Source organism: Terrapene carolina, unplaced genomic scaffold (genome assembly GCF_002925995.2).
Source record: "Terrapene carolina triunguis isolate 2854851 unplaced genomic scaffold, T_m_triunguis-2.0 Scaffold430, whole genome shotgun sequence".
NCBI lineage: Eukaryota > Metazoa > Chordata > Testudines > Emydidae > Terrapene > Terrapene triunguis.
In genome coordinates this window covers 158,468-174,026 of record NW_020664781.1, presented here as the reverse complement: position 1 = coordinate 174,026, position 15,559 = coordinate 158,468, and the positions used below count along the sequence as shown (strand labels likewise).

Sequence of the window (15,559 nt, the reverse complement as noted above, 5' to 3'; positions counted from 1 at the left end):
TTTCCCAAACTTGGGACGCCGCTTGTGTAGGGAAAGCCCCTGGCGGGCCAGGCCGGTTTGTTTACCTGCCGCGTCCGCAGGTCCGGCTGATCGCGGCTCCCACTGGCCGCGGTTCGCTGCTCCAGGCCAGTGGGAACTGCTGGAAGTGGCGGCCAGTACGTCCCTCAGCCCGTGCCGCTTCCAGCAGCTCCCATTAGCCTGGAGCAGCGAACCACGTCCAGTGGGAGCCGCGATTGTCCGAACCTGTGGACCTGGCAGGTAAACAAACTGGCCCAGCCTGCTAGGGCCTTTCCCTACACAAGCGGCGTCCCAAGATTGGGAAACACTGCCTTAGACAGAGGGGATGTAGTACCTCCTCTCAACTCACTTTACTGTAGGAGGCAAGGAGGAGGGTGTCCACCACATTACTTTAACTACTTCCATAATGGCTTTATTAAATGCCAGAGTCACACTGGTAGCGACCACTGATATCAAGATGTCCACCAACTTGTGAGACCACTCACACATCTCCTCTGTCTGAATGTCAAGAACACAGGCCACCTTTCTCAATAGATCTTGATGAGCTCTGTGGTCCTCTGGCAGTGGTGAATCGCTTGCTGCCCTCAACAGCTTTGTCTGGTGACAAGGATGAGGATGCAACAGGATTCTGAGGTGGTGACTGCTCCAGGACTTGTGGTCGGGAAGCTGCCTGAATGACTTCTGGCTGTTCAGTACCGATCTCAGTCCTGAAGAATGATGCCCTCTGTGCCGATGCCCCAGAGACCAAGATGGTTGCCGGGAGGTCCTAGTGGGAGAGGGGATTCCAAACGGTGTCTGGAATGGCCACTGATAGGTCCCTGGAACCCATCCTTGACCAGGCCATTGCCCCTTAGAAGGAGGTCAGTGCTGAGATTCCTGTATAACCCATGGTCTCCATGTCTCTGATGGAGCGTATGCTCTCTGTCTTGCATGGGACACAGACAAACACATTTCTGAGTCTGAAGAAGAAGAATCCAGAACAAATGACAGCAGGGGAGCAGAACAAGTTGGGACTGTGGATAGGTAGCCTGAACTTGGGCATGGTGGTGCCAGGGAGGCTTGTGTTTCAATTGCACTACCCTTTACAGAAGCTTGGGAGGCAATGGTACCACAAGTTCCTCATGCGGTGAGATAGGAACTGCAGGTTTCAGTACCGACTGTAAGCCTTCCTACACCACCAGTGATACTCGTTACGAGCAGTTAAGCAGATCCATGTGCCTCTGGAGTGGTCGAGAGTGGCAATGACTGATGGCTGCGCTGCAGAGATCTTTCAGGGGATGCCCTTGACAGACCTGGCACAAGCTCCAGAGATGGGGATCCCTTCTTCTTAGCTGAAGAGTGCACTAGCAAGAGACTCACACCTGAATGTCTTCTAGAGTCTCTGCCCCTATTTGGCTTGGTATTGACACACCCAAGCCAGGTACCTAACCTGAGGAGGGCCTAGGCCTTTTCTTCAGCACCAGCGAAAGGGACCGAGGAGCTGCAGACATCTCTGGTGGGCCGTTCCATACCTTAGCTCAGGGGTGGCCAACCTATGGCTCTGGAGCCACATGCAGCTCTTCAGAAGTTAATATGCGGCTCCTTGTATAGGCACTGACTCCGGGGCTGGAGCTACAGGCGCCACCTTTCCAATGTGCTGGGGGGTGCTCACTGCTCAACTCCTGGCTCTGCCCCCACTCCACCCCTTCCCGCCCCCTTCCCTGAGCCTACTGTGCCCTCTCTCCTCCTCCCTCCCCCACAGCCTCCTGCACACCACAAAACAGCTGATCACGGGAGATGCAGGGAAGGAAGGAGGAGGTGCTGATCGGTGGGGCTGCCGGTGGGTGGGAGGTGCTGGGAGCGGGGGCGAGGGGGGAGGTTCTATGAAGTTATGAGGAGACACTTATGTGAATACAGAAAGAGAAGCATAAATAAGGACAAAACCTGTTTATTCAAATTAAAAAGTGGAATAGAAGAACAAAATAAACTGACAGTTTCAAAAAAAAAAAGAAATTCTTTATGAATCCCACATAATTGGGAGTTTTGACACACCACTATCTCAGCAGCGTTTCACATGCTCTTTCAGTGGCTGAACTGATGAGAAAACAATTGCTTTTTCAAACGTCCAGTATCCTGTGTTTTGTTAAACAAATAGCTTCCCTTCTAATTTTTAGACCGAATACTGCTTTTTTTCTCCAGGATCTTCTAAAAAACACAAAACAGTAAAATGATTAAAGCATAGTCTATCTAACTGGCAAACTTTATGTTACCACATTTATCCTGCCTACAGTCATTCAGAATCTGGCATTCAGAGTTCTAAGTAGTCATATTCCCTTTTGACGAAGCAAAAGTTAGTACAGGGGAAGGCAACCTATGGCATGCGTGCCGAAGGCGGCACGCGAGCTGATTTTCAGTGGCACTCACACTGCCTGGGTCCTGGCCATTGGTCCGGGGGGCTTTGCATTTTAATTTAATTTTAAATGAAGCTTCTTAAACATTTTAAAAACCTTATTTACTTTACATACAACAATAGTTTAGTTATATATTATAGACTTATAGAAAGAGACCTTCTAAAAACGTTAAAGTGTATTACTGGCACGCGAAACCTTAAATTAGAGTGAATAAATGAAGACTCGGCACACCACTTCTGAAAGGTTGGCGACCCCTGTTAGTACAACAAAGTCACATTTCCAGTTTTACTTTCACAAAGACCCTCTCTCAGGCACTATGATTGTATGTGCTACTGACTGATATGGAAACATTATTTGCTAAACCTACCAGTTTCCATGTGATATGAATTACTATGGCAAAACATTTCAAAAAAGCCCTTAAGAGACCTTAATGTTGTATAGCTAAGCACTCAAGTCAGGACATTTTCTTTCTTTCATTAGATTTATCATAAAAGTCTCACTACACCTCTACCCCAATATAATGCGACCCGATATAACACGAATTCGGATATAACACGGTAAAGCAGCGCTCCGGCGGGGGCGGGGCTGCACACTCCGGCGGATCAAAGCCAGTTCGATATAACGCGGTTTCACCTATAACGCGGTAAGATTTTTTGGCTCCCGAGGACAGCGTTATATTGGGGTAGAGGTGTATTCATCAATCTTATCCCTTAGAAAATATTACAAAATTAAAATATAAATAACCACACAGTCCAGGATTACTTGAGATATAAATAAATAAATACATAAAATGACAATAAAAAATAAAGATGTCTCCAGGTCTCAGCCGGTTGCATACACAACCTTAACTCTGCTCCTTGTGTGAGTGCCTTGCGATATTGCATTGCATATTTACATACTGGTTTTCAAATTTCATAGATCACTACACAATTTTTCTACGTGTGTGTGTGGCATCTTGCAATGCATTTTCACTCTTGAGTAGTTACACTGATGTAAAACTTCCAGTATAACTTTATGCACTTATGCCCCAGGCCAGCAAGTAGCTCCATTAGGGAGAATGCCATGGCCATTCAAGCAGGAACACAAAACTGGGTCCTTAGACTTTTTACATTACCTTTTACTCTTATCTTTTTACTTTCACTGTATTGCAATACCTTTGAGAGTATCCACATACACTGCTTTTTTATCCAACTAGCAGCACAGCCTTCCTTCTGTTTCAGTTCAGGTGGCAGGGCTAGCTCAGTGGTTTGAGCATTGGCCTGCTAAACCCAGGGTTGTGAATTCAATCCTTGAGGGGGCCACTTAGGGATCTGGGGCAAAATCAGTACTTGGTCCTGCTAGTGAAGGCAGGGGGCTGGACTCCTGGACCTTTCAGGGTCCCTTCCAGCTCTATGTGATCGGTATATCTCCATATATTATTAAGAGTTAAAAAAGAAGTAGGGCTGTCAATTAATCGCAGCTAACTCAAGCAATTAATGCAAAGCAAATTAACTGGATTAAAAAATAGTTGTGATTAATTGCAGTTTTAAAACACACTTTTAAACAATAGATTTCATTATAAATATTTTTGGATATTTTTCTACATTTTCAAATACATTGATTTCAATTACAACACAGAATACAAAGTATACAGTGCTCACTTTATATTATTATTTTTAATTACAAATATTTGCACTGTAAAAAAGATAAAATAGTATTTTTCAATTCACATCATACAAGTACTGTCATGCAAACTCTTTATCGTGAAAGTGCAATTTACAAATGTAGAATTTTTTTCACATAACTGTACTAAAAACAAAACAATGTGAAACTTTAGAGCCTACAAATCCACTCAGTCCCACTTCTTGTTTAGCCAATCGCTAAAACAAACAAGTCTGTTTACACTTACAGGAGAGAACGCTGCCCACTTCCACTTCTTATTTACAATGTCACCCAAAAGTGAGAACAGGGGTTCGTTCGCATGGCACTGTTGTAGCCAACGTTGCAAGGTATTTATGTGCCATAGTCTAAATATTTGTATGCTCCTTCATGCTTTGACTTGTAGATTGCACTTTTTTTACAGTACAAATATTTGTAATAAAATAATAATATAAAGTGAGCACTGTACATTTTGTATTTTGTATTGTAATTGAAATCAACATGTTTGAAAATATAGAAAAACACCAAAAATATTTATAATAAATTTAAATTGGTATTCTATTATTGTTTAACAGTGTGATTAAAACTACCATTATTCATGACTATTTTAATCTTGCGATTGTGATTATTTTTTGCAATCGTTTGATCACCCTAGTAGGAAGCTAAATTGCCTGTAAATGTAGGTGGCCTTGTAACATCTTTTAACATGGTTTTCATTCTTGAATACTTACGCTAATTTTGCCTACTTAAGTGTATTGTTGACAGCACCCATATACAATGCTAAATATTTTCTTATCAACCAGTAATACAGTTCCCCAATATTCACTTCAAGGGATGAGGCAATTATTTACACAGCTAATTACCTGCAGACGTTATGGCCTATCTACATCACCAAACTTTCACTGGTTCTTTGGGTTGTTACACATAATCTGTAATCTGTGGTGTGCACATTTTACTTTGTCTTTTTCATCTAAATGACTCTCCTCTCTCCTGGCCCATGATTAACTGGCATATACAGTACTGCAAGCAGGGCCATGTGTACTGTGCTACAAGCTGTATCTCATTTCTATTGGCACCCCAGGTCAGCAGTCTAGAAATTCTGTTTCAAGTCCTTTGGAGATGTGGTGGGAAATTCTGCGTGACGCAACTGTTTCAGACTGTTTGCAGATTCAGGCATGGGCTGCACCACCTGAAACCTGTGGCCCAAGTCTGTTTCTGGATTGCTTCCAGGAATGGAGGAAAGGGAAGAGGAGAAGAGAGGGTTACTCATCGTGTGCAGTAACTGAGTTTCTTCCAGATGGATGTCTCTGTGGGTGCTCCACTTCAGATGAATGTGCATCCCTGCACCTGCAATCGGAGAATTTCAGCAGCAGTGCCCGTTTGGGTTGCACATGCACTCTCCCCGTCTCGTGCCACCTCCTGGCAGCTACATAACACTGTGATCAAACCATCCTCAGTTCCTTCTCCATCACAGCGTGGATATCTGAATTCCAAAGTAGAAGGGAGGAGGGCGGGTAGTGGAGCACTCACAGGGACACCCATCTCAAAGAATTTCAGTTACTGCACAAAGTGAGTAACCTTCTCTTCTTCAAGGAGTGTCTCTGTGAGTACTCCACTTTAGGTGACTGTAGAGAAATGCCACTCACTGGAAGGATGGGGCTCCACAGTTGGATCTGCAACTGGTGATAAGACAGTGAGTCTTAACAGAGCATCCGAGATTGAGTCTTGCTCAATTGTGTAATCCTCCGTGAACATTTGGTTTGAGGCCCAGGTGCTGCTTTACAGATATCTGTGATGGGTACACTGTTTAGGAAGGCTATCGAAGTGGAGAGCGATCAGGTAGAGTGTGTTCAAGCCCCTGGTTGGGGTTGCAGTTCGTGGTGGTGGTAGCAAAGATGAATGCACCCAGAAATCCATTTAGAGAGTCTCTGCTTGGATATGGCGGAGCCATGGCTGCACCTCTTTGCTTACTTCACATTTACCTCTTGGAGTTAGTGTTAGTATAGTTTTAGAGTAGAGTTCGTTAGCTATAGCTATCCTCCTCTCTCCCCATTTATTTTCTTTCAATTTTAAAAAAAATATATTATTGGTTAAGATTCCGTTCACCCTTTTAGTGTAGTGTAGCTTTAACCTCCTTCGTCTGGGGGAACGCTACTGATGGGGCATGCCTGGATCCCCGGGGTTTAAATTACTTTCTTGCCAGGAGTTATGGGCACTCTCAATGTATCTGTTGTCTGGGTGAGACACATGTACCTCAGAAGTGCTCCCATTGCCATAATCTCAAGTCTCATGCCAGAAAAGCAAGGGAGCTCAAGTTGAAACTTATCCTTATGGAAAAGTCAGTGTGCCTGGCTTCCAACCCTGGACCACAGACCCAACCCTGGACCACAGACCCTCCCCCTCCCCCAGACATTGGTCTCTGCCAACCCCAGTGTCGGCTTCCAACAGACATTCCCTGTCATCCTCACAGAGGAAATCACTGTCCTCAAAAAAGGTGGTTAAAAAGTGAGCAACAACCTCTCCTTCCAGGGAATCAGCTAAAAAGAAACAATCCCTAGCTCATTTGACACTCTCGGTACCGACCATGGTGCTGTTGAGCACCTACGAGTCAGCGGGATCCTCTGGTATCGCTGATACTGCAAAACCCAAAGACCCTAAGTGGATGGGCTCTGAGAGGAATGGCAAAGAGAAGCTTACTTCCTCCTCCATGGTACCCACAGAGCCGCTTAAACATGTAGCACCAGGCAGTTTAGTATCACTGCATTCTATCCCTGCATAGCACAGCCACATTTGTACCAACAACCTCTACAACCTCAGTGGCACCACCACCAACATCCTCTGCGGTACCGATGCTCAAAGTTCTTGTGATGGAGTGTCTGCCCCACACCGGCCCATAAGGGGTTAATAGAGCCCTAGGGAGGCTGCGCAGAAAGCAGCCAATCACAGAAGGGCTTATAGGAGCTGCCAATCAGGGCTGGGCTTGCCCATATAAGAAGGGCTGGGGAGTAGAACACCTTCAGTCCCTCCTGGAGCTTGAGGAGAGAGGTGGACTGGCTGCCTTTGAGGTTGAAGGCCGCAAGCACCATGGACAGAGCAGTGCTGCAGGCAGAGACCTGGGGAGTTAAAGGCAGCTCCTGGCACGTTGCAGGGATTTGCAGGCTGAGGCCCTCAGGCACGGGCAAAGAGGGTGCTGGGGCCGCAGGGAAGTGGCCCAGAAAAATCTACTGAGGAGTCGGAGGGGGCGCCGCAAGCAGCGGCCATCTACAGGGTCCCTGGGTCAGGACCCGGAGTAGTGGCAGGCCTGGGTCTCCCCCCCCGCAACTTGCCACTGAGGAAGTGGCTGGACTAAGGGACTGCGACATTCCCCTAGAAGGGAGGAGCACAGAGTGTGGCACAGCCGGAGGGCTGTGTCCTGAAGAGGACACCATGGTCTATGGTGCGACACAGGACAAGGAGCACAAGTGATGGTAATGAGGCACAACCAGAAGAGGGCACACTGGCGAACAGAGCCAATCCCCGGGACAGCCAGCAGGAAGTGTCGCAGTGGTGAGTCGCACCCGGCCACAGTTCTACAATTCCTTTTCCACAAGGACCTGTTAGTCTCGGCAACCCCGGAATCTCCCCTTCTTGGTACTGATATTACTCTGGCACACTCGGTACTGTTCCAATCTACACCACCATCCAAATCGACCCCTCCTTTTTCCAGTGAGGATGAGGAGGAGGAGGAAGGGGACATTTACTCCTCATGCCACCCCTCACCCATTCAGACAACCGCCAGATGAGGTCCAATCGAGCAAAACTTTATTTCAGATGCTCTGTTAGGACTCACTGTCTTATCACTTGCAGGTCCAACTCTGAAGCCCCATCCTTCCAATGAGGGGCACTGCTCTACAGTCACCTAAAATGGAGCACCCACAGGGACATTCCTCAAAGAAGAAGAGGTTACTCACCTTGTGCAGTAACTGAGTTTCTTCAAGATGGGTGTCTCTCCCTCCTCCCCTCTACTTTGGAGTTCAGATATGCACTCTGTGGTGGAGAAGGAACTGAGGGTGGTTTGGTCGCACAGCGCTATGTAGCCACCATAAGTGGTGCGAGATGGGGAGAGTGCATGTGTGACCCAAGTGGGCACTGCTACTGAAATTCTCCAACCCAGGTTCAGGAAAGCACATTCACCTAAAATGGAGCACCCACAGGGATATTCCTTGAAGATGAAGGAAAGGTTAAAGAGGAGGTGAAGGTGTAGAAAGACTGCTGTGGGTGCAGAGTGGGTGGCCTATATTTCTCCCCTCCCCCTTGCAGAACAGATTGCTGAGAGGCTGTTTGTTCTGTCATAGAAGCAGCAAACCAAGCTGTGGGGCAGTTCCAAATTAATATAGAGAGTGTAATTTGAACAAAACAACAGAGCTTCAGGTATTTTGGTGGGTGTGGTTAAATCAGAAGTCAGACCCCGACCAATGGATTTCTTTTTATGTGTGAGAACAGAATTTTAGAAACTAATGTTAGCACCTGGAGCAGGAGCTCCTTGCCAAATTCCACACCTACAGAATTATGAACTACATTGGACTCTGACTAAAATATGCTACATGCGTATCTAAACTTGCAACTGTGTGATTAATATATTAGATTATTAGGAAAATAATATAAAACCATGTAATTAAGGAACGTATAATAAAAGTGTACTCACAACTGGTCAAAGATAAGGTACTGGTTGCAATTTTAACTTTGGCATCATCTGACTTTTGAGTATTTAGTCATGCAACCTTAACACTTCAGTCTGAGTGACAAATACTAGAATTATCATGCTTCCACTACTAAAACATCCTTGGAATTTCTAAATATTATTGACGACCATTTCCTAACTCAGAGTGTTGCACTCAGCATGGAGGAGTTTTTTTTATTAGACCTCATCTTGACCAATAAAAAGGAACTGATCACAGAACTCAAAATTAATGCTAAATTAAGTACAAGAGATCATGACTTGGTCACCTTTATAATGTGCAAACAGAATAAAGTCCAGACCAGTGATATATATATTTGATGCTTTAAAAGGTCTAGTTTCATAAAACTGAAAACAATTATAAGCCAAAGCAGTTGGGAGGAAGAATGTAATCAGAAAAATGTGAATGATAATTGGGAACTGTTTAAGAACACTTTACTAAATGTCCCAAAGGCCCACAAATAATGAAGACGATTGTATTGGTTAAAAAAAAAACAATCTGGCTTAGAGGGGAAGTGAAGGCAGCTGTGAAAAATAATATAGGAGAAGTTGAAAGTAATGAATATAAATCAGAAGCTAGAAATTGTTGAAAATTGATAATGGAAGCAAAGGGACACAAGTAGAAATACATGGCCAGCATAGTTAAGGACAATGAGAAGGAGTTTTTAAAGTATATTAGCAACACAAAGAATTTTAATCATCACATTCGTTCATTGCTAGATGAAATGGTAGAACCAGCAATAATAATGCAGAAAAGGCAGAAGTGTTCATAAATATTTCTGTTGTATACTTGGGTAAAAATAAAACAGATGAAGTAGTCATATCAAAGAAAATACTCTTTGCACTCCACTAGTATCTCAGAAGGATGTTAAACAGCAGCTACTCAACTTAGATATTTTTAAATGAGCAGGTCTGGATAACTTGCATCCAAGAATTTTAAAAGAGCTGGGTGAGGAGCTTGCTGGACCGTTAATGTTGGTTTCCAATAAGTCTTGGAACACAGAGGAAATTCCAGAAGACTGGAAGAAAGCGAATGTTATTCCAATATTTAAAAACAGTAAACATGATGGATAAATCTAATAGTGTTGATGTAATATACAGCGATTTCTGTAAGGCATTTGATCTGATACCACATGATATTTTTGTAACAGATATGGCAATTTCCTGCACTATCTTTGGGAGATCTTACTGTATTAAGTGTACTTACCATTGTGGAACAGGGACTATAAGTAATGCCATGGGAAAGGTAACTGGAATTAAGAACAACGGGGGGTGGGGAGGAAGAGGGATGATTAGGTAAATTCACTCAGATTGTAACACTTCCAGAGAAGTACACCTCCGTGGGTGATGCTTACATATACTTGCTCAAACTGGATTATCCAGAAGCCAACAGACAAAAAAAGGACTTTTGGATAAATAGCCTGAGTTTAAACTGACTCAGGGCCTTCTTTCTGAGCCAGAAAATGGACAGGACCTTTTGTCCCCAGTGGGTATGGGGAAGGTTTGGAAGGACTGATACTTGCCATTGGGGTGGAGTTGGAGTGGAGTGACCTCTGGAAAGATTTTTAACATGCGTGTAAATTCTTGTAGTATTTTAATCTGTGTTTTTAATGCTTTCACTTTAAGAATTATGTGCTTGCTTAGAAAGGGCTGTGTGGTAACTTAGAACTGTGGGCAATTACAATTGTTCATAGCCTCTGAGGAGAAAGCAAAGTGCAGACACAGGTCAATTTAGGCCATCTGGCTTGCTAGGAAACTCACAGTGTAGACAGGGAACAGTGCAGCTTGAGAAAACCCCGCTCAGGAAAAAGAAAGATGTAGGTCTCTGCCCAAGAGAGATGATGGCTGAAAAGCCAGGAGCCTACAATGGGTGCCATTGCCGGACCATGAGTGGGAAATACAGGTGCAGTTGCCCTGAAATGTGGCTATTTTGATTTAAAATCTAGAAAGATATAAAATTAACATGGCACATATTAAATGGATTAAAAGATGGCTAATTATTAGGTCTCAAAAAGTAATTGTAAATAGGGAATCATCAGATGGGTGTGTTCAGGTCTGCCGATGGGGGAGGGCAAGGGGGCAATTGCCCAGGGACCTGGGAGATTTAAAAGGGCCCGGAGGGCTCAGGCTGCCACCGCTGCTGCGGTAGTGGCAGCGCCAGCCAGGAGCCCCGGGCCCTTTTAAATTGCCTGGATGGGCTGCAGGGTTCCTACAGGCGCGCGCGACCGCTCCGGGTCCAGTGCTTTGAGGGGCCCTGCACGGGCCGGCACAGTCGGTCCCGGAAGTAACGGCGTCCCAGAAGTGATGAATCATCACTTCTGCCCCAGGCTCCCGTCCCCTCAGGGATGGCCCTGGCCCTGGTGCCTGGAATTGCTCTCGGCGGGCATGGGTCTGTTTCTAGTGGTGTCCCACAGGGATCAGTTCTTGGCCCTAATTTAATGTTTTTATTAATGACCCGGAAGAAAACATAAAATCATCACTGATTAAGTTTACAGATCAAACAAAACATTGGGGGAACAGTAAATTACAAAGAGGACAACCTAGTGACCGAGGATGTGAAAAAAGCTAATGTACTCAATGATTTTTTTGCCTCTGTCTTCACAAACAAGGTCAGCTCCCAGACTGCTGCACTGGGCAGCACAATATGGGGAGAAGGTGACCAGCCCTCCGTGGAGAAAGAAGTGGTTCGGGACTATTTAGAAAAACTGGACGTGCACAAGTCCATGGGGCCGGATGCGCTGCATCTGAGGGTGCTAAAGGAGTTGGCGGATGAGATTGCAGAGCCATTAGCCATTATTTTTGAAAACTCATGGCGATTGGGGGAGGTCCCGGATGACTGGAAAAAGGCTAATGTAGTGCCCATCTTTAAAAAAGGGAAGAAGGAGGATCCGGGGAACTACAGGCCAGTCAGCCTCACCTCAGTCCCTGGAAAAATCATGGAGCAGGTCCTCAAGGAATCAATTATGAAACACTTAGAGGAGAGGAAAGTGATCAGGAACAGTCAGCATGGATTCACCAAGGGGAGGTCGTGCCTGACTAACCTAATTGCCTTCTATGATGAGCTAACTGGCTCTGTGGATGAGGGGAAAGCAGTGGATGTGTTATTCCTTGACTTTAGCAAAGCTTTTGATTCAGTCTCCCACAGTATTCTTGCTGCCAAGCTAAAGAAGTATGGGCTGGATGAATGGACTGTAAGGTGGATAGAAAGCTGGCTAGATCGTCGGGCTCAACGGGTACTGATCAATGGCTCCATGTCTAGTTGGCAGCCAGTTTCAAGTGGAGTGCCCCAAGGGTCAGTCCTGGGGCCGGTTTTGTTTAATATCTTTATTAATGATCTGGAGGATGGTGTGGACTGCACTCTCAGCAAGTTTGCCGATGACACTAAACTAGGAGGCGTGGTAGATACACTAGAGGGTAGGGATCGGATACAGAGGGACCTAGACAAATTAGAGGATTGGGCCAAAAGAAACCTGATGAGGTTCAACAAGGACAAGTGCTGAGTCCTGCACTTAGGACGGAAGAATCCCATGCACTGCTACAGACTAGGGACCGAATGGCTAGGTAGCAGTTCTGCAGAAAAGGACCTAGGGGTCACAGTGGACGAGAAGCTGGATATGAGTCAACAATGTGCTTTTGTTGCCAAGAAGGCTAACGGCATTTTGGGCTGTATAAGTAGGGGCATTGCCAGCAGATCGAGGGATGTGATCGTTCCCCTTTATTCGACATTGGTGAGGCCTCATCTGGAGTACTGTGTCCAGTTTTGGGCCCCACACTACAAGAAGGATGTGGAAAAATTGGAAAGAGTCCAGCGGAGGGCAACAAAAATGATTAGGGGTCTGGAGTGCATGACTTATGAGGAGAGGCTGAGGGAACTGGGATTGTTTAGTCTGCAGAAGAGAAGAATGAGGGGGGATTTGATAGCAGCCTTCAACTACCTGAAGGGGGGTTCCAAAGAGGATGGAACTCGACTGTTCTCAATGGTGGCAGATGACAGAACAAGGAGCAATGGTCTCAAGTTGCAGTGGGGGAGGTCTAGGTTGGATATTAGGAAACACTATTTCACTAGGAGGGTGGTGAAGCACTGGAATGCGTTACCTAGGGAGGTGGTGGCGTCTCCTTCCTTGGAGGTTTTTAAGGCCCGGCTTGACAAAGCCCTGGCTGGGATGATTTAGTTGGGAATTGGTCCTGCTTTGAGCAGGGGGTTGGACTAGATGACCTCCTGAGGTCCCTTCCAACCCTGATATTCTATGATTCTATGACAGGTCACTAATACAGAATGATCTTGGCCATTTGGTAAGATGGGCACAAGCAAACAATATGCATTTTTAATATGGCTAAATATAAATGTATATATCTAGGAAAAAAGAATGTAGGCCATATTTACAGAATGGGGGACTCTATCCTGAGAAGCAGTGACTCTGAAGAAGATTTGGTGGTCCTCATGGATAATTAGCTAAACATGTGGCCAAAATGGCTAATACAGTACTGAGATGTATAAACAGGGCTTTTTTCTTGCCAAATATCAACTTGCTACCCCAAAATGTTCCTGTGCTATAACTGTTGAGAGAAAGCTTGCAGATTTTTTTTTTTTTTGCATTGGGAAAATGTGTTTCCAAATCTCCTTGTTTGTAAAATAGCTCAATGACTTTTTTGCTTACAATTAAAAGACCAAAACAAAACCTAACCAACCAAACTAAAAGCAACCCATGGGCGTCAAAAAATTCACCCCCAAATGTGAATGTTTTGGAAAGCTACAAGGAGCTAAAAATAAAACGATAATTGGAATGGCTTTGGGAACCTTATCTGTAGTAGTTGCAAAACTTGTGCTCCTCCTGTCATATTCGGCTGTATTATTTTCAGATCTACATGATCATTTTTCAAATTGAAAAAAAGGAAGATAAGTTTTGATTATCTTCCAGACTAGAAAATGCTCATATGCTCTTCGCATATTAAAGAGTAACTGAAGTGAGCTATATGAAAAACACTTACTGTGCCCGCAGCATCAGAACTACCTTGTGTTGTCTGTCTTTTTCTGGAGGACCTACAATACAAACCACATGCTGTTTAGACAATAGAGTTTGTGAACAAGCTGAAACTGTAATTATTATGCATGGTTTTGAGAAGATGCTTCTAACATCTATCAAACCAGCTGTGTTACATGACAGAATGTTAGTTAATCATGTTTCTGCATTTCAGATTAAACCAGTCTAGGTGAATGGGTTGCTCTTTCACCTTAAGTAACTGGCATTAGTGTGCAAATGTTGGCTCCTCCCAGCCTCCATCTCTCTGGATCTCCTCACTCCAGGTTTTCCATAGCACTTTGTATAACCTTTGATCCCTGAAAGTGGATTGATGCTAAATTGAGGTTTGGCCAGAGGGAAAAATTCCAATAAACCCACTTAAGGCACCAGAGCAGCCCACCAGCTGTGGAAGACAGGAGGCAGAAGGGAAACTGAGGTAGCTGAAGCACCCAATGCTAGATCAGGTAAGATGCTCCTACACTCACACACAAGTTTCTTATTAAATCTGCAGTCATGATGCTATTATAATAGGTCCTGAACAAAGTAAAAAAAGTGCATTCTGATGACCAGCGAAGCTAGTCTCTGGAATGTACCAGGTGAATTTTAGAAATAAATAGAATAATCACATTTTTTCTTTATTGAAAGAAACAGGACATTAAATGCTGTATGGCGATCCCATCATATTCTGAGCCAATCATCTCTTTGTCATTTTATCTTTTTTAGCTGTGTAACCTTAACTCTGTATTAACTTTTTCTACATTAAATTTAGTTTCTTTTTTTAAAAAACCAAAAAGGAATTTTCCTTTGCTTAGTAATAGCATTTAAATAGTCCCATTTAGGCACTACAGTTCTAACATCCATGAGGAAAATTTGGGAGGAGGGCCAGCTCCCATCTATGCTGCTACTAAAGCCAGTCAAAATTTTTCATATGGAAAGTTTTCCAGCAGAAAAAATGAGGTTTTGTTCTCTCTGAATTTTTTGCAGGGAAACTTCATTTTTGATGGAAATTTTTGATTTTCCTACAGGAAATTTTGATTTTTTTTTGTCTTGACTTAAAATGTTGTTTTGATTTTTGAAGATTAAAAATATTCATTCTCCATTTTCAGATGTGTGGGGGTTCTCTTCCATTTTCTCTCATTTTTCTGTTGGAAAACAGTAAGAGTGCAAGAAATGCTTTCCCCCCACTTTCTCACACTTTTATTTTACCTTCTCCACACTCTCCAATGAAAATAAATATCTGTGTGGCAGGGGTGGAATAACAGAGGGAGAGAAAAGGGAAGAAAGCCTCAGACCCAAAAATGGCAAACTGAATTTTTCACTTTCCAAAAAAATAGTGTCCTGCTCTGCAGTTTTTAGGAATGCACATATGACAGCTTGGGGAATCTGTGTATGTACACCTTATGAATTCTGACTGATGTTTTGAAGTTATTATTATAAAACTGTTGTATGCCTCTATATGGATGCGGAATCCACCATTTGCTCACAGAGGCTGAACCACGTCCTACCAGATAAAAGACAATGGAGAGTTGTTAAGGAGGCTGGCTGTGGATGGGAGAAACTACTTGTTTGCAGGGAGGGGGGAGGTGGAAAGAGGGGGAGCTTACTTACCTTGACTGTAACTGGAGTTCTTCCAGATATTTGTACCTATGAGTGATCCACTTCAGGGGCCCATGAGCCTTTGACTGGGGACTTTTGGTAGTAGTGCCCATTGGAGCTGCACATGCACCCTAGCTACCCTCGTGCCCCATATTAAGAATATATAGGGCAGTGCCAGA

At 44.3% G+C, this 15,559-nt stretch overlaps 1 protein-coding gene across 1 annotated transcript in view; it reads right to left on the bottom strand.

Moving 5' to 3' along the window:
- Positions 1-15,236: 15,236 nt before the first annotated feature.
- Positions 15,237-15,559, bottom strand: part of LOC113407839 (disintegrin and metalloproteinase domain-containing protein 20-like) — a gene marked incomplete at its 5' end in the record, with an annotated part of 156,170 nt that continues 155,847 nt past the window's right edge. Inside the window, one exon of the mRNA XM_029913050.1 lies at positions 15,237-15,285. Coding sequence (XP_029768910.1) covers positions 15,237-15,285 — 49 coding nt within the window. The remainder of the gene's footprint in view (positions 15,286-15,559) is intronic.